Source organism: Camelina sativa, chromosome 4 (genome assembly GCF_030686135.1).
Source record: "Camelina sativa cultivar CO46 ecotype springtype chromosome 4, ASM3068613v1".
NCBI classification, from domain to species: domain Eukaryota; kingdom Viridiplantae; phylum Streptophyta; class Magnoliopsida; order Brassicales; family Brassicaceae; genus Camelina; species Camelina sativa.
This window is the reverse complement of record NC_141883.1, coordinates 7,746,794-7,762,767: the sequence shown is the minus strand read 5'-3', so window position 1 is coordinate 7,762,767 and position 15,974 is coordinate 7,746,794. Positions and strand designations below refer to the sequence as shown.

General features: G+C 37.7%; 5 protein-coding genes and 2 pseudogenes across 7 annotated transcripts; 5 read left to right on the top strand and 2 right to left on the bottom strand.

The window, feature by feature from the left end:
- The first annotated feature begins 248 nt into the window (after nt 1-248).
- LOC147945572 (secreted RxLR effector protein 161 pseudogene) lies at nt 249-917 on the top strand (annotated as a pseudogene).
- A 1,023-nt stretch (nt 918-1,940) lies between these two features.
- Nucleotides 1,941-4,322, top strand: LOC104780086 (putative prolyl 4-hydroxylase 7). 2 transcript variants are annotated; one of them, XM_087510054.1, is made up of 9 exons: nt 1,992-2,220; nt 2,311-2,397; nt 2,480-2,537; nt 2,637-2,741; nt 3,124-3,181; nt 3,281-3,456; nt 3,557-3,617; nt 3,820-4,136; nt 4,264-4,322. In XM_087510054.1, the coding sequence occupies exons 1-8, from the start codon at nt 2,114-2,116 to the stop codon at nt 4,119-4,121; spliced, it is 954 nt and encodes a 317-aa protein (XP_087366180.1). In that variant the 5' UTR covers nt 1,992-2,113; the 3' UTR covers nt 4,122-4,136; nt 4,264-4,322. The 2 variants fall into 2 exon arrangements, with proteins under 2 accessions (XP_010502850.2, XP_087366180.1); XM_010504548.3 differs by having other exon boundaries at nt 1,941-2,220; nt 3,820-4,322.
- Nucleotides 4,323-4,463: 141 nt separating this feature from the next.
- Nucleotides 4,464-5,899, top strand: LOC104780085 (transcription factor MYB35-like; annotated as a pseudogene). Its single transcript, XR_015596650.1, has 3 exons — nt 4,464-4,788; nt 4,879-5,008; nt 5,109-5,899. The product of XR_015596650.1 is annotated as a transcription factor MYB35-like (transcript).
- Nucleotides 5,900-7,780: 1,881 nt separating this feature from the next.
- Nucleotides 7,781-8,307, bottom strand: LOC147945571 (uncharacterized protein At4g04775-like). The gene is made up of 2 exons (XM_087509616.1): nt 8,128-8,307; nt 7,781-8,059 (listed from the first exon to the last, which is right to left on the bottom strand). Exons 1-2 carry the CDS (start codon nt 8,305-8,307, stop codon nt 7,781-7,783), a joined length of 459 nt encoding a protein of 152 aa, XP_087365742.1.
- Nucleotides 8,308-8,654: 347 nt separating this feature from the next.
- On the top strand, nt 8,655-10,965 carry LOC104780084 (uncharacterized). Its single transcript, XM_010504545.3, has 10 exons — nt 8,655-8,977; nt 9,063-9,154; nt 9,236-9,334; nt 9,422-9,526; nt 9,594-9,698; nt 9,767-9,905; nt 10,010-10,125; nt 10,222-10,278; nt 10,353-10,536; nt 10,676-10,965. The coding sequence occupies exons 1-9, from the start codon at nt 8,815-8,817 to the stop codon at nt 10,428-10,430; spliced, it is 954 nt and encodes a 317-aa protein (XP_010502847.2). The 5' UTR covers nt 8,655-8,814; the 3' UTR covers nt 10,431-10,536; nt 10,676-10,965.
- An 827-nt stretch (nt 10,966-11,792) lies between these two features.
- LOC104780083 (CLAVATA3/ESR (CLE)-related protein 25) lies at nt 11,793-13,193 on the top strand. The gene is made up of 2 exons (XM_010504544.3): nt 11,793-12,319; nt 12,751-13,193. Exons 1-2 carry the CDS (start codon nt 12,111-12,113, stop codon nt 12,785-12,787), a joined length of 246 nt encoding a protein of 81 aa, XP_010502846.2. The 5' UTR covers nt 11,793-12,110; the 3' UTR covers nt 12,788-13,193.
- A 562-nt stretch (nt 13,194-13,755) lies between these two features.
- On the bottom strand, nt 13,756-15,974 carry LOC104780082 (inactive LRR receptor-like serine/threonine-protein kinase BIR2). Its single transcript, XM_010504543.3, has one exon. The coding sequence runs from the start codon at nt 15,800-15,802 to the stop codon at nt 13,982-13,984; it is 1,821 nt and encodes a 606-aa protein (XP_010502845.2). The 5' UTR covers nt 15,803-15,974; the 3' UTR covers nt 13,756-13,981.

Sequence of the window (15,974 nt, the reverse complement as noted above, 5' to 3'; positions counted from 1 at the left end):
AAGACCTAGGCAAGACTAAATTCTGTTTGGGATTGCAGCTTGAGTACATAAATGATGGAATCCTTGTGCATCAAATGGCATATACTGAAAAGGTACTCAAGAGATTTAATATGGACCAAGCTCACCCATTGACTAGCCCAATGGTTGTAAGGAGCATTGATGTGAATAAAGATCCATTCGGTCCAAAGAAGGACGATGAAGAAGTTCTCGGTCCTGAAGTGTCATACCTCAGTGCAATAGGAGCGTTAATGTTCTTGGCTAGCCACACTAGACCAGACATTTGTTTTGTCGTGAACCTCCTAGCAAGATTTAGTTCTTGTCCGTCCCAAAGGCACTGGAACGGTATTAAACATGTATTGCGTTACCTACAAGGGACGACAAATTTGGGTTTATTTTATACTAACCATAACAAAGAAGGTTTAGTTGGTTTTGCCGATGCAGGTTATCTGTCCGATCCACATAATGCTAGGTCTCAAACTGGCTATGTATTTACGCACGGTGGTACAACAATTTCTTGGCGTTCTATGAAGCAGACTATTGCGGCCACATCATCTAACCATGCAGAGATTTTAGCAATGCATGAAGCTAGTCGAGAGTGCGTATGGTTGAGGTCGATGACTCAACATATCAGGACGGACTGCGGTATGGTCGATGACAAGGAACCAACCGTGATTTATGAAGACAATACGGCTTGCATCGCACAACTTAAGGAAGGATATATCAAGGGAGATCAGACGAAGCATATATTACCCAAGTTCTTCTTCACACACGAATTACAGAAGGTCGGAGAAGTTCAAGTGGTACAAGTTCAGTCTTGCGACAACTCAGCCGATCTCTTCACCAAATCTTTACCGGCATTAACATTCAACAAGCTCACGAATTAGATTGGAATGCAGAGGCTTAAGGACTTTCAATGATGCTTAGAACAGGGGGAGCAATGCGTGTTGTACTCTTTTTCCTTCCCCATGGTTTTGTCCCAATGAGTTTTCCTGGTAAGGTTTGAATGAGGCAGCCCCCCCAAATGTATTGTACTGATCCCTTAACATCGGCACGGATATGTCATCCAAGGGGGAGTGTTGTAAAACACTTGGAGTGGACTTCCATAACCGGCCCATTACTTATCCTATTGTGTAAGGCCCATCGGCCATAACCTATTCGGTTTAGGATTAGGATTTGCCTTCTACTATATAATGTGCTTGTTCTATGAGTTAATGAGAATAAGAAGAAGAGAAACACTAAAACCTCTATCTTACTTTTATAACAATTAGTGTATTACTCTTTGTCAAACAAATCAAAGATTCAGTATCTTAAAAAGTAGTCAAAATTTTAATAAAATCTGTAAATTAATAAGTTAGGACTATGATTAACTAGAGATAAGGATCCATGGTATGCATGAGTAAATCTTTATGGTATCTAATTGTAAAAAAAATCATTTACTATAATATTTATTCTATAAATAATTTATTTATAATATTTATTTTTATGAATAGTTTATAAAATTTATGAAATTGAAATAAAAAATAAATTTATTTATAATGTTTCCAAATTACTCTATTTAATATTTCTATAATAAGATTAAATTGCATTTTAAAAAATGAAAAATCAAAGCATGAAATACATAGAGATTTTGAAATATTATAATTTGTATTTGAAAATTGAAGATATTAGAATGAAATGAAGGGTGTTTGATTAATGGTGTAAAGAAAGTTGAGATTGACAAATGTGAAGCATATAAAAAGCGAAAAAAAAAAGTTGTGAAAAAGCTGTGGAAAAAAGTTATTAATATATTAATTTGTTAAAATATTAAATTTATGGAGTAATTAATTTTCGAGATTAATGTACGAATAACCTCGAAAAGTTAGTCAACGGGAGGTATTAATTAAAAAAAAAAACGAAGGCAGACAAAATAGTAAAATACGGTGGGCGTCATAAATACTCCGAAACCAAAGGGGGACATAATTGTTAAATCACAAAACTATGGGAAACAAATCAAAAAAAAAAAAAAAGAAAGACTATCTTGGGGTCAAGACCAAGAAGAAAGAAACAGTAGTGTGATTACAATACATCTTGGTCTTCGTCTCCTCCAACAAGTCTTTTTTCTCACACACAGCCAATGGATTGTCGGAATTTTCTGACATTTTCCTTATGTTTTCTCTTGATTCTTCCTAAATTCTCATCTGCTGCACCTACCCGTTTCTTCACTCGATCGAGTAACAACAGGTTTAAGAAGATTACGATGAAATTGATTCGATTGTGTTTTTCTTTCGAATTTTGGTTTTGAGTCTCAGAGGGTTTTTTTTTTTTTTGCAGAGATGGGTCTGTGATTAAGATGAAAACGAGTGCTTCTTCTTTTGGTTTTGATCCAACCCGTGTTACTCAACTCTCTTGGACCCCCAGGTTTGTTTTTAGCTTTTGATCTTTAATTTGTTTTTGTGGATTTTTTTATTGTTGTTTAAAAGTTTGTGAGTTTTTTTTGCAGAGCTTTTTTGTATAAAGGGTTTCTTACTGATGAGGAGTGTGATCATTTTATCAAATTTGTATAGAAATCTTTAAACGTATTCTTAAGTTTTTTCTTTTTTTGTATTTGGTTTTGATTTTGAAGAACTAGTGATGATGGATTTGATATATGGGTTTAGGCAAAAGGAAAGCTTGAGAAGTCAATGGTGGCTGATAATGATTCTGGTGAGAGTGTAGAGAGTGAAGTGCGGACTAGTTCTGGAATGTTTCTTTCTAAAAGACAGGTGAGTTATATATATATTAGCTTTACAAGATGTTTGAATCCATAGACAGGTGACTGGCTTGTTTTAAGCTGTGGTCATTTCTTGCTTCATGTACAATTACCAATCCTCTCAGAGGAAGTGCCCCCTCTCATTTGAATTGATGATTTATTTTTTCTGAGAATGATTGATGTTCTGAGGTATATAATGTGGCTTTTGTAAGAAATGTATTCGGCTAGTTTACTCTACTAGTTAGATAGACTTGTTTGCTATTACTCGTATATGTCCTGAAACACTGCAGAATTCTGTTTCGTTGCTTAGACAATGTAGTAGCCTGAATGCAAATCTGTCTTGGTTATTCTAGAGGTTGTGTAAGCTTGAATGGTAAGGTTTTGTGTCTGTGCAGGATGATATAGTATCTAATGTCGAGGCAAAACTTGCTGCGTGGACCTTTCTTCCCGAAGGTATTTCTGACCAAATGTTGCCTAATTCTGTTTCTTGCTTTAGCCTTTAGTAGATTACAACTTCTCATCTCTTTTTTCTTTTTCTGTGTTGCGTATCAGAAAATGGGGAATCCATGCAAATATTGCACTATGAGAATGGTCAAAAATATGAACCGCATTTTGACTATTTTCACGATCAGGCCAATCTAGAGCTCGGTGGTCATCGGATCGCCACTGTATTGATGTACTTGTCCAATGTTCAAAAGGGAGGAGAGACAGTGTTTCCCATGTGGAAGGTAAACACATATATCACTTCTGGTTCCATAGATTTTCACCTATTATTTGGATTTCATATCCTGAGTAGCCTCATTTCAATTTGATTACACATTCTTATAGGGAAAGACAACTCAACTGAAAGACGATAGCTGGACCGAATGTGCAAAACAAGGCTATGCTGGTAAAAACACTGTTAATACTCTAACATCTATACACCTGTAGAATACTCTAGATTATCTTGAACATGCGTTTGGTTTAAAAGTGGAAAATGATAAAATTTAAAAGCTAAACACAAATAGGGATTGCAGTAGTATGGTTCTATGATAATGAAAGGTATCTCTCGAAATGGTATATTGCACTATCTGAAAAATCTTTCCTTGCAGTGAAACCGAGGAAAGGGGATGCATTACTATTCTTTAATCTTCATCCCAATGCAACCACAGATCCAACTAGTTTACATGGAAGCTGTCCAGTGGTTGAGGGAGAGAAATGGTCAGCAACCAGATGGATCCATGTAAGGTCATTCGACAGAGCGTTTAAGAAGCAATCTGGGTGTGTGGACGAGAATGAGAGCTGCGAAAAATGGGCAAAGGAAGGGGAATGCCAGAAGAATCCAACATACATGGTGGGTTCAGAAAATGACCATGGATACTGCAGAAAGAGTTGCAAAGCTTGCTCATCTTAAGAACAACAACAACAAGTAAATCAAAGCTCTTATTAAAAGGATGAACATTTTTGTAGAGAAACATTTCGTCAATAGAATGAAAAATTTAGAACAATATACTAAAAAATAATTCTGAATCCGTGTTACTGGTTTCATTGTTCAGGTCTGTTCCCTATGGTTCATAACTAGACCAAAACTTAATAAAAGTCAGTTTATCATCAACCTCAAGCAAGCAATGCATGACAACTGAATGCTTGTATTATTTTACAATCAGTAGTAGTGTACATGAGATGATAGTTGTCTAAACTACGTCATGCACTTCGAGACTCTATATTTCTAATGAAGTGTAACAATCATGCAATTACCGTTAATTAGGAGCCTTCGAGCATGAGATCCTCACCTTCTCTCTCTTTCTCTCTCTTTAGCCATGTCTCAGAGCTTTTGCATTGCATCACTCTATTTCCATAAAGCCTTTGTTGTTGTACTCTCAGACATTTCTCAGCTTCTTCTTCTTCTTCTTCTTCATCTTCTCTCTTGTGTGTGAATACCCAAAAAATGGGAATGCCACCATGTTGTGACAAATCCAATGTCAAGAAAGGTCTCTGGACCGAAGAAGAAGACGCTAAGATCCTTGCTTATGTTGCTATCCATGGTGTAGGAAACTGGAGTTTGATCCCCAAGAAAGCAGGTTCTTTCCAAGAAAATATCTGCTTACTTTTAAGACATCTCATCTCCTTATACAAGTCTGACATTCTTTTTGTTTCTTTCTTCGGTGCAGGCTTGAATCGATGTGGGAAGAGCTGTAGACTGAGATGGACTAATTACTTAAGACCTGACCTTAAACATGATAGCTTCTCTCCTCAAGAAGAAGAGCTTATCATTCAGTGTCACAGAGTCATTGGCAGCAGGTAATGAAGAAACCTAATTGCTAACTAACTTTTTAACAATGAGACAATTAAACTTGTTTTCAACATTGCTAATACTAAATAACTTCTGAACTGTTTTCAGGTGGTCTTCGATTGCGCGAAAGCTTCCAGGGAGAACGGATAACGATGTGAAGAACCACTGGAACACGAAGCTAAAGAAGAAGCTGATGAAAATGGGAATAGATCCGGTGACTCATAAACCAGTGTCTCAGGTCGTTTTAGAATTCAGAAACATTAGTGGCCATGGCCATGAAAATGCTTCCTTCAGACAGAACCATCAAACAACTCTATACTCACACAATCCAACTCATCAGCCTGGGAAATAATGGGGAACACAACAATGAGCCATGAGACATATTACAACAACTCTCCTATGATCTTCACTAATCCCGCTTCATCTGAATTCCAAACTAGTCCATTCCATTTCTATAACCACTCAAATCATTTGCTCAATGGAACCACATCTTCATGCTCTTCCTCATCATCATCTGCTAGTATCACTCAGCCAAACCAAGGGGCTACTAACTTCTGCTGGAACGATTATCTTCTCTCGGATCCGGTCTTACCTCAGAACTCTCAGACACAAGTACTGGGTTCCTCAGCTACTAGCAACCTCACTTTTGCGCAAAACGAGCTTCATTTCAACAGCCTAGCCGAAAGCAGCGCCCATAACAACATCGATACAAACGCCTCGCGAACAAGTCATTCCGCGAGTTCATTTGTGGATGAAATATTGGATAAAGACCAAGAAATGCTGTCACAATTTCCTCCACTCTTGAATGATTTCGACTATTAGATCCTTCTTCTCGTTTGTTTGTTGTTGTTGCTTCTCTTGTAACCGGTTTATGATTTTCAAAAGCTATGATTTTTCAATAAGTTAAGATCTCTTCCCTTATTACTTGGGAAAACGAACTATTTCCCCCCAAGAACTATCATATCTCGTTGGATGGAGCCCGAACTTGAGCCACAATCTATATAGCTATGTCAACTATGACCAATCTCTATGTCCCCCCAAATTAAAAGTTCTACACCTATATTCCCATGAAAAAAAGTTCTATATCTAGTTACACCTAGACCTGGTTATGTGACGGTTTACTATTTGTTTAACCGTCTAACGAATAGCCTAAACCAAATTTGACCAGATTAAACCTGATTTTACCCGAATTTGTCGATTTAACCAGATATATCATCCTCTCAATCTCGAGAAAACCCTAAATCGAAAAATCCCCAAATTTCTCCCAACAAAACCCTAAATCGAAAAAATCCCCAAAACTTGAAGAACCCTAAAAACTGCGATTTCGAGTTCTTTCGAGTTGAGAGACGATGTCGTTAGTTGAGAGAGATCCCGACGGTGATTACGACAAAGAAGGTGAAGATCGAGACGAATTTCACATCGAACAGCTAGTTGAGGATTTTAGCGACAAACCTCCAATCCGCCACGATGTGTACCCAGAGAGTGAAGACGATGATGAAGACGGACCAGCAAGAGCTCGTACGAATATGAGGCGTGGGAATGGGGAGTTGTTCTATAAGCAGGCGTTTTTCAATGGAGTTGCATTCAAGGAGACGGTTCTCGATTATGTTCTCAAAACCGGGAGAAATCTGAAGCAGTACAGGTATGATAAAGCAAAAATAGGGTATAAATGCGTTGGTGTTAATGATGAGGATGGATCTAAATGTGAGTGGAAGGTTTATGCGTCGATTCTGTCAAATGATAGAGTATGGAAGATCAATAAATTTGTTGATAAGCATAGCTGTATCCCAAATAGCTAGGTTGTTTGTTGATAAGATTAGAGATGATCCCGAGTACTTCATGCCTAGGAAGATTGAGGAAATCGTAATGAGAGATTGGAATATTAGTATCACTAGGCCTCAGTGTCAAGCTGCTAGAAAGACTGCTAGAAAGACTGCTAGAAAGTGGATTGAGAGGGAGTATGATGAGCAGTTCCATAGATTAAGAGATTATGCAGCTGAGATTATGGCATCAAAACCGAATTCACATGTAAAGGTCGAGTGTATTACGGACGATGAAGGGAAGGACATGTTCAACAGGTTCTATGTTTGTTTTGACAACATTAGAAGAACATGGATGGCGACTTGTAGGCCGATAATAGGAATTGATGGTTGCTTTTTGAAGAATAAGATTAAGGGTCAGCTATTGGTAGCTTTAGGCAGGGATGCAAACAATGGTATATATCCAATAGCATGGGGAGTTGTCAAGGTTGAGAACTATGACAATTGGCTATGGTTTGCTAAGTTGATGAAAGAAGACTTTGGGTTAAACGATGGTGATGGATTCATCCTTATGTCCGATAGGCAAAAGGCAAGTTAACTTCACTTATGCTTTTTTATTTTGGCTTCTCTTATTTAACTTGACTTATGCTTTTATTTTGGCTTCTCTTATTTAACTTGACTTATGCTTTTATCACAGGGATTGATCAAGGCTGTTTCTGAGGAGTTACCAAAGATAGAGCATCGGATGTGTGTTCAACACATCTACGGTAACTTGCCTATAATGTATTTTTGACCACATCAACTCTTGCCTTTATTATCTCTTTTGTATGATCTATTTTAACGTTTATGGCATTGAATTTAATCTCTTTGCTCCCTATCTCTTTTGTATTATTTTGTATGAAAGCATAGCTTCATGTTTAACTTCATGTTTGAAACAAATGGAGCTTCATGTTTACCACAAAAGGTTTGTAATACAAATGTCTTAACACAAAAGGTTACAACCATGACCATACACCATCTTCAACCAACTACTTTGCTTAGTCCAATCATGACCATACAGACTAACAATATAACACTCATCATCTTTTTATTCCATGATTTGGCTTCACCTAAACCATCTTCAACCTTCTCCAAGACCTCTTTCTCCATCTTCTCATAAACCATAGTATCAAACTCCAACCTCTCTGTCCTAAGCTCTTTCAGCTGTTGCTCAAGTCCAGCATTCCTCGAGATCAATGCATCTACCTCATTCAGCAAAGCTTCATCGACCCACTTGAACGTGTGTTCATCGTTCCGAAGCTACCAATTTCCCATAAATTAGAACCAACCAAAATCATGAAACAAGAAGAAAAAAACAAAACTTTTACCTTATTTGTTGCAACAAAACTACAACGGTAGTATCTCCGGTAAGGATTCGGATCAGATTTCGAGATCAAGATCAATGCCACAACAGCTTCCCCGCACCAACATCTCTTTGGCACACCGAAAACTCTTCCTCTCGCACGAGAACTGGAAGATCCGGTCGACTTTGTTGATAAATTGCTCATTCTAGAGCTCGAATTCGATAATGGGAACCCAGAAAATAAGACAGAAGAAGAACAATGTCAAGTTGATTGTAGGGTTCGTGATATTTGAAAATTGGGAATTTGTGGGTAAGGAATCGGGTCGTGACTATGTAGGGATCGAGTCATAATTGGTTTAATTTTGAGTTTATATTATTTGGTCTGCGGTTCACCGGATAAACCGAAGCAATTCATTTCCAGGGGATATAGATGTAGAACTTTTAATTTGAAGGACATAGAGATTGATCATAGTTGACATGGCTATATAGATTGTGGCTCAAGTTCGGGCTCTATCCAACGAGATATGATAGTTCTTGGGGGGAAAATAACTCGTTTTCCCCTTATTACTTACCAAAGTAGTAGACACCTTTTGGTAAAGGAACTTATCCTCTCGTTGCAAAAGAGGGTTTAACTCAATTTCTATCTTTCTTTCGTCTAAGTGCTTCGAAGCTCTCTTAACAAGCTTTCAAAGTCAAAAACTTTTTATCAGCTATGGCGGTTTTGTTATCAACTCCCATAGTCTCTCCACTAGGAATCAACATCGAGACGAATAAGAATCTGGGTGTCTCGTATTCTTCTTTCCCTCAAATTCACCTCTTCAGAATCTCTACTCCACTGCGTGTTCGAAGATCCGTCGTCGTCTCGAGCCGTAAAAGTGTGAACTTTTTTCATCTTTCATAAAATCAAACATGTAGCAAAAGGTGTGTCTTTTTCTCAGTTTATGTCTTGTGGGTTTACAGATTCAGGAACTGGTTTAGCAAGCGAGGATAAGAAATTGTTGCTGGAACGATATGGTTATGATGCCAATGATGACTTTGGGTCTCAATCTAAGGTTTGTTTTTTTTTTCCATAATTGTTTCGGTTTGGTTTCTGATAAATTGCGCCGAGCTGAAAATTTCTTACGCATTTGTAGAAGGCGAGAAGGAAAGAAGAGAAAATGAGTGGAAGGAACAGCCAACAAGTAGAAGAAGTTGTTGTAGTACAGCCAAAAACAACTCATAGGTTACTTCAGGTGTGTGTATTTGCTTTGTTTCATTTTCTTGTTTTTTTGGGGTTTTCTATTGTTTGATTTCCTCAAATGTGTGTTTTGTGTGTTTAGGTACTTGCAGGAACGGCCAAACGAAAGAAATTGCTTTCTCTTAAGGGAATGGATGTGAGACCTATGATGGAAGTTGTTAAAGGAGCAGCTTTTGGGATTCTCCAGGTAAGAGCTCTTTTTATTGTTCTGTGAGATTAACATTCCAAGACTGATTCTTCTCTTCATTGTGTAGGCTGCTGGTGGTTGTCCAACGTCTCTGCGTCCTGGTAAGTGGTTGGATTTGTACAGTGGTACAGGATCTGTGGGAATTGAAGCAATCAGTCGAGGATGTTCTGAGGTAGCAAAGAAATATTAGTGGCAGGAATTGTTTTTGTATGGTTTTGTACTTGACTAATTTCTCCACAGGCACACTTTGTTGAGATGGATCCTTGGGTTGTTTCAAATGTTCTACAACCAAACTTGGAACACACTGGGTTTGTTGATGCTTCGGTTATACACACTGCTCGAGTCGAAAACTTCTTGGAACGTGCTGATAAAATAGTAGGCATGTATATAGTCTTTAAGATGTTAAACAGTTTTCAGTTTCATAACTTGTTAGTTTCTTGCTTTGAATAGTGTCTATTTGTTAAGATTATTCTAAACTATCAGGAAAGGATGGAGCATTTGACTATATCAGCGTTACACCACCTTACATGGAGGTAGATTATGCGGTTCTGATGGATCAGATTGCTAAGTCGCCAGCTATTGGAGAAAATACATTTTTTGTGAGTAGCTATGTATTTCCCTTCTTAAACCGTCTGATAAGGATTTTGGGTCAATGTGTAATAATACTCATGCTCTTCTGAACAAAATCTTAATAGGTGGTCGAGTACCCTTCACGAACAACGATGCTTGATTCATGTGGATGCCTTGAAAAGGTAATTACTTCCCTTTAATTACTTGTTTGATGAATGGGGTTGTATGAATGTTGATGAAACAAAATTTCTTACAGATGACTGATCGAAGGTTTGGCCGGACACATCTGGCCATATATGGACCAAAATGGGCTCAGAAGCCAAGAAAATCATAAAACCACAGCAGAAAGCAACTGTTAACTCTGGTCCTTTTTTTGTGGTTAAAGCAATGAACGGAGGCTGAGATTGAAGAGCTAGTTCGTTCCACCTTTTAATAGTAGAGTAAGTTATTTTAATTGTTACTATTGTTCTTGCTTACATACATATCAAACGCTTTGACTTGCAGCATCTGCTATTGTCACAGATCATTTTGTTCTGCTTCTGTCACATATTCTTAGTGTCTCAGATTAATTTTTTGCAGGTGATTCTGTCGATCAGGTCACCATTTTTGTTTGTTGCCAAGTCCTAAGATGGAAAAAGTTGCAGACTTGTGATAATTGTAAAACCGGTAATGGTGTATGTTGCGAGGTGTGTTTGTTACACAGAAATATAGTTGTATGCAGTTGGAGATATAAAGTCAGTTAGAGTTTCTCCTTTTTGTCCATTACATATGGCTTCTTTTGAGAGATCAACTTGCTAGACATGATTTCTATATGTATGTACCATATATATCAGTAACCATCTTAAGCATTTCTTCTAATTTAAACAAAACCTTTTACGACAGTGACATAACTGAGGTATGTCTCGAATCATTCTTTCCCTTCTTCTAATTTAATCTATTTTGGTAAACAACTCTTCAATAGAGCATCTAATTTTGAAATCTCTAGAGGGGAATATAGTGGCATGCCTTTGCTCACACAATCACTGTGAGAATCAATTACTATCAGGACACTATCCTGACCATGTATAAGATCCCTAAATGATATAGAGGAAACAGATATATAGTAATGAAATTGTGGGGACAGGACTGTTTAAATTTTGGCTTTACTATGTATAAGGCAAGCTTCTCTTTCCCACCAAGGCCAAAAGGAAGTTTGCTTGTGTCATGGAAACAAACTGGCTCAATCTTCTCTAGCTGTCATTCAGATATGGATTCTTTTCTTTACAATTTGGATATGTTTCTATATATAATTTTTAAGAGGTTATAGTTTAAAGTTTATACACATCTCTATATGTATGTTTTGCTGCTAATCGGCTTTTGATAGGAAAGGGAATACTTAATAAGGAAGAAAATTCTAGCTCTAGCTCCTTTTCACAGGTTTGGTTATTTACTTATGCATTGTTAAATTCTTAATTGATTATCTTATTGTTTAAAGGAAACATCCAAGTGATTTAAGATAGTGGTAAGGAAAGTAGTAGGCTTGCTAATACTCAGTCACAAAAGGTACACTGTCCTATGCTTTTAAATGGCTTAAAATATATGTAGTTAGGGGAACTTGTGAGGTCCCCAATGGTTTGCTGCATGAAAATTCACAAATCAAAGCAAAGTAAAAGGTACTTAACGGGCCCATATGTTGCATAAAGATATGTTTTTCTTAACTTTCACTTCCTCTTGCCTCCTCTCTCTCTCTACGTGGACAACTACGTATGTATATTGTTGCTTTGTGTGCTTCATCTTTAAAATAGGGCCAATCACGGATTTGTCTTCCAAGGTATATAAAAAACAACCTAAATGCTTGTTTTTTGCTTCCCATTTCGCTTTCCCCTTTTTTTAGCCTCTCCTGTCCAAAGATCTCTCTCTATTTATGTGACAGTCACTTCACCAACATCATGGATGTTCTGCTCAGTCTATTCTTGGGTTTGGTTGGTCAGTTGTTTATGTTAAACAGGAAGCTGTAGGGACATTAGGTTGCAGTATGGGTGGAAATGGCATTAGAGCTTCGGTTGGAGCTGTTGTTTATTTGGGTATGATTGTGTTTCTTCTTGTCAGTATCTTAGCAAACTCTGCATCAAGTGTTCCATCAACAGAAAAGGTCAAGACTCTGCGGTTTAGTGGTAGGGATGTGAATCTGTTTCATGTGAGCAAGCGAAAAGTTCCAAACGGACCTGATCCCATCCACAACAGGTTCTTCATCTTCTCCCTCGAATTTTTCGATCTTTCACTTTTTTGCTTCTTGAGTTTGCTATCAGAGATCAAGCCCTTTTAAATATTTTGTTTAAGTACGTTTACACAAAGACTAATCATCCAGTATTAGTGTTTCCTCAATTCTAGATTTTTGGTTGTCACTTTTACACAGATACCAATAAATCACTAGTTTCTAAAAAGATCATTAGCATGCAGAATTCTTCTTCTTTCCTTCTTTTCAGTGTCACTGCACATTTTGTGTTTTTTAAAGCAGATAAATGTTATCATGTTGTAGTAAAAAAGCTTCTTCTTTCTCTAATTTTGATGCCATACTTGTGAAGAACTTTGACCACTTTAGTTAAAGTTCTATTTACTTCAGAAAGAAGAACTCAACTTTAATTAAGGCTTTTGTTTCAAAATTATTTCTTCAGGAAAGCAGAAACTTCGAGACGACCACCAAGAGTATGATGATAAAACTCTCCGTGTATGGTGTTTGCAAACTCTAAGGTCTTTCTACTGTCTTCAGACACAATAGTGAATTACGCGACGTCAAGAAGCTACTTTTTTCCGGGGCAATTCGATAACTTCAGATTCAGAGGGATATGCTCATATGCAAGGTCTCTCTTAATATGAACTCATAGCTTTTGTGAAGTCTTGCTCTGTTTTGCAAGGTCTCTCTTACTTGCTCTGTAGCATTTGGGAAGGTGAAGTCATTGCTCTTTCTTTCTTCTTTAGGAACACTGTGTCTGAAGATTGAAATCTTTCAGATGATTTGATGCAGATATTAAAGACTTTAGTAGGGTTTTTGTGTAATAACATTTGTATTAATTATTATAGGCTTATTATGTCTTTATCTAACTCTCTGTTTTCCTCATCTTTTCTTTATTTTGCCTTTTCTTTTTTTGAATCTGTTAAACATTAAAGTTTGCTTTTTTATGTTTCCCTCTGCCTAAAGCAACCCATTAAACTAAAGTTGCTCCGTTTTCAAAATTTCAATTTCCCCTTGAAATATTGATTGTTATTTTGCTTCTTAATAGATGCTTGTCCTTGCACAACTTTAGAATCACATATGTATTCATTTTTTGGGTTCTTCTGAACTTTGGGTATCTTATATATTCTCTGTGTATTTGAATAGCATCTTACAAAGTGAAGGATACAAAAGGAGTGAGTGACCATAGATGCAAAAACCCTCTCTTTCTCTCTCGCTCTCTCTCTTTCTTGTCTTCTTTAGCTTCTTTTCTGGGATTGATTTTGACTGTATCGAGAAGCAGACCCCCTAAAGTAAGATTCTGCAGAGAAATCTTCTTAATCCTGTTCTGCACTTTCTTTTTGTTCTCAAAAGAAAACACAAGTGAAAACTTGTTTTGTCATTCTTCCAGGACTGCAGCCAAGAAGAAAAAAAAAACCCTCATGTTTTGTCTCTTGCAACAGTTCTCTTTAAAATCTTGGTTTGGATCAGTAATAAACACCAAAGCAACGTAACATGTCTTAAGACTTTGCCAAAAGAGAAAACACATAAACAATATACACTTCTGTTTTTACAATAACATATATAGTGTCTCTACAAGTAGTAGTATATAGACAACAAATAATTATACTCCTGAAGCATCTCACTGTAATTTCCCATTTTTTTTCCATTACTCCTCATCAGAAAGGTCCATTTCACACGGTCTCATTCTCTTGCGTGTCGAAAATTAAAGGGAAGTCGTCGTCTTGTTCTGAGAACGAGTAGTCTTGTTTCTCAGCAATAGCTTTCAGTGACTGGTAAGCCTGAAACATTGACCATCTCTCTTTAGGTCTTGAACTCACACAGTTACAAGCAATTTCAACAAATTTCAAGATTTCCTCGTCATGTCCTTTCCCTCGAATGTTTTCATCGAATGCATCAGTGATTCTTCCCGAGCTTTCAAGCTGTTTCACCCAATCCACCAAACTCCCTTTAAAGCCTTCACCTCCTAGAGCTTTAACCCCTGTTGCCAACTCCAAAAGGACAACACCGAGTCCATATACATCACCTTTTAGTGAGGCTAGCATTGTTGTGGAATATTCAGGAGCTACATACCCAAACTCTCCTAAATCACCAGTCATGAAACTGCTCTCGTTGTTATCCGAAGGAACCATAAGCCTAGCAAGCCCTGAATCTATAATCCTCGCATCGAAGTCCTCATCAATGAGAATGACACTTGAACAAATGTTTTGGTGAAGTATAGGAGGTCTACATCCATGGTGAAGCCAAGCCAAACCCCTTGCAGCACCTAAACCAATCCTAAACCGAGTCGACCAGTCTAATTCCACCCCATTTGAATCCAGCAATGAGTGAAGCGTCCCATTAGACATGTACTTATAAACAAGAAACTTCTCTTCCTCGACAATGCAGAATCCAAGAAGTGGTGCTAAGTTAGGATGACGAAGCTCCCACAACTGATTCATCTCATACCTAAACTCCCTCTCCGCGAGCTTACACGTGCTCAAATGCTTGACCGCAAGCGCTGAGCCATCAGGAAGAAGCGCCTTATAGGTTGTCCCGGTTCTAGTTGAAACAATAATGTTAGCTGAGCTGAAGTTATTAGTTGCAGCAATCAAATCCCCAAACTTAACCTTAACCAAAGGCTTCTGAAACAAAGAAACTTGAGTAAGCTTATGACTACGAAGTCTCTGAGCCAAACTACTAACTCCTACTTCGGTTGTTAAACCGCCTCTTCGTCTTCTTGTCCACTTCAAATGATAATACCACCAAATCCCAAAAGCCAACAACATTGATGCAGCAGCACCAAACACACCAGCTGCAATTATAATTGCAAGATTCTTCTTACTCAATCCACCACAGCTAGAAGACAAAGGACGACCACAAAGACCATTGTTCCCCTTGAAATCATCAGATAAATAACTCGGTGAGCTAAAGAAGTCAGGAATGCGACCTGTGAGATCATTGTTAGCTACAGAGAACCTCCCTAACCTCCCTAAAGCAGAGAACTGAACCGGGATTTGACCCGAAAGCCGGTTATCAGACAAAACCAAAGAGTTCACGAAGCTACACTTAGCTAAATCAGGAGAAATCTCACCGTTCAATTCATTGTTTGACAAATCAAGAGACACCAAAAAGGGTAACCAAGTACAGAGCTCTCTAGGGATGTTACCAGATAACTGATTGCTAGAAAGATCCAATTTTTGTAAACTCCCACAGTACTGAAGAGATTCTGGGATTTTACCAGATAAACCCATGTCTCTAAGCTCAAGATTGATAACCCTATTCTCTTGATTGTTCCAACAAGACACACCAACGAAATTACAGAGAAACCCAACAGTTGTGTTTCCAAAGTTCCATGATTTCAAAGCTCCTTGAGGATCTGTGAGAGAGCTTTGAACTCCTCGTAAGCATCTTATGTCGTCTTCATCTGCAGACATCGAAGGATAACAAAAGCAGAGGAAGATGATGATTGATAAAGGAATAAGCTTTCTTGGCTTTGACTCGATCTCTTCCATGGATGATGATGAAGTGGTTTCAAAGGTTATTTTTTTCCTGGGTTATGGGATTAAGAAGTAAAGATTTGTACTTTTTTTTTGTGTATCTGCCAATGAAAGCCGCAGAGAGACAAGAAGCCTCTAAGTCAGACGTGTTGAACAGTCGTCTCTCAAGGATTATTATAAAGGGGAT

What these genes read in the sequence shown, in the direction of transcription:
- LOC104780083 (XM_010504544.3), top strand. Translation starts at nt 12,111, where the DNA reads ATGGGTGGAAATGGCATTAGAGCTTCGGTTGGAGCTGTTGTTTATTTG. An exon ending in CCTGATCCCATCCACAACAG is followed by an intron (nt 12,320 to 12,750) that starts GTTCTTCATCTT and finishes TTATTTCTTCAG; the next exon opens with GAAAGCAGAAACTTCGAGAC.
- LOC147945571 (XM_087509616.1), bottom strand. Translation starts at nt 8,307, where the DNA reads ATGAGCAATTTATCAACAAAGTCGACCGGATCTTCCAGTTCTCGTGCG. An exon ending in GTTTTGTTGCAACAAATAAG is followed by an intron (nt 8,060 to 8,127) that starts GTAAAAGTTTTG and finishes GGAAATTGGTAG; the next exon opens with CTTCGGAACGATGAACACAC.
- LOC104780084 (XM_010504545.3), top strand. Translation starts at nt 8,815, where the DNA reads ATGGCGGTTTTGTTATCAACTCCCATAGTCTCTCCACTAGGAATCAAC. An exon ending in CAACTCATAGGTTACTTCAG is followed by an intron (nt 9,335 to 9,421) that starts GTGTGTGTATTT and finishes TTGTGTGTTTAG; the next exon opens with GTACTTGCAGGAACGGCCAA. An exon ending in CATGTGGATGCCTTGAAAAG is followed by an intron (nt 10,279 to 10,352) that starts GTAATTACTTCC and finishes AATTTCTTACAG; the next exon opens with ATGACTGATCGAAGGTTTGG.
- LOC104780086 (XM_010504548.3), top strand. Translation starts at nt 2,114, where the DNA reads ATGGATTGTCGGAATTTTCTGACATTTTCCTTATGTTTTCTCTTGATT. An exon ending in CAACTCTCTTGGACCCCCAG is followed by an intron (nt 2,398 to 2,479) that starts GTTTGTTTTTAG and finishes TTTTTTTTGCAG; the next exon opens with AGCTTTTTTGTATAAAGGGT. An exon ending in TGTTTCTTTCTAAAAGACAG is followed by an intron (nt 2,742 to 3,123) that starts GTGAGTTATATA and finishes GTGTCTGTGCAG; the next exon opens with GATGATATAGTATCTAATGT.
- LOC104780082 (XM_010504543.3), bottom strand. Translation starts at nt 15,802, where the DNA reads ATGGAAGAGATCGAGTCAAAGCCAAGAAAGCTTATTCCTTTATCAATC.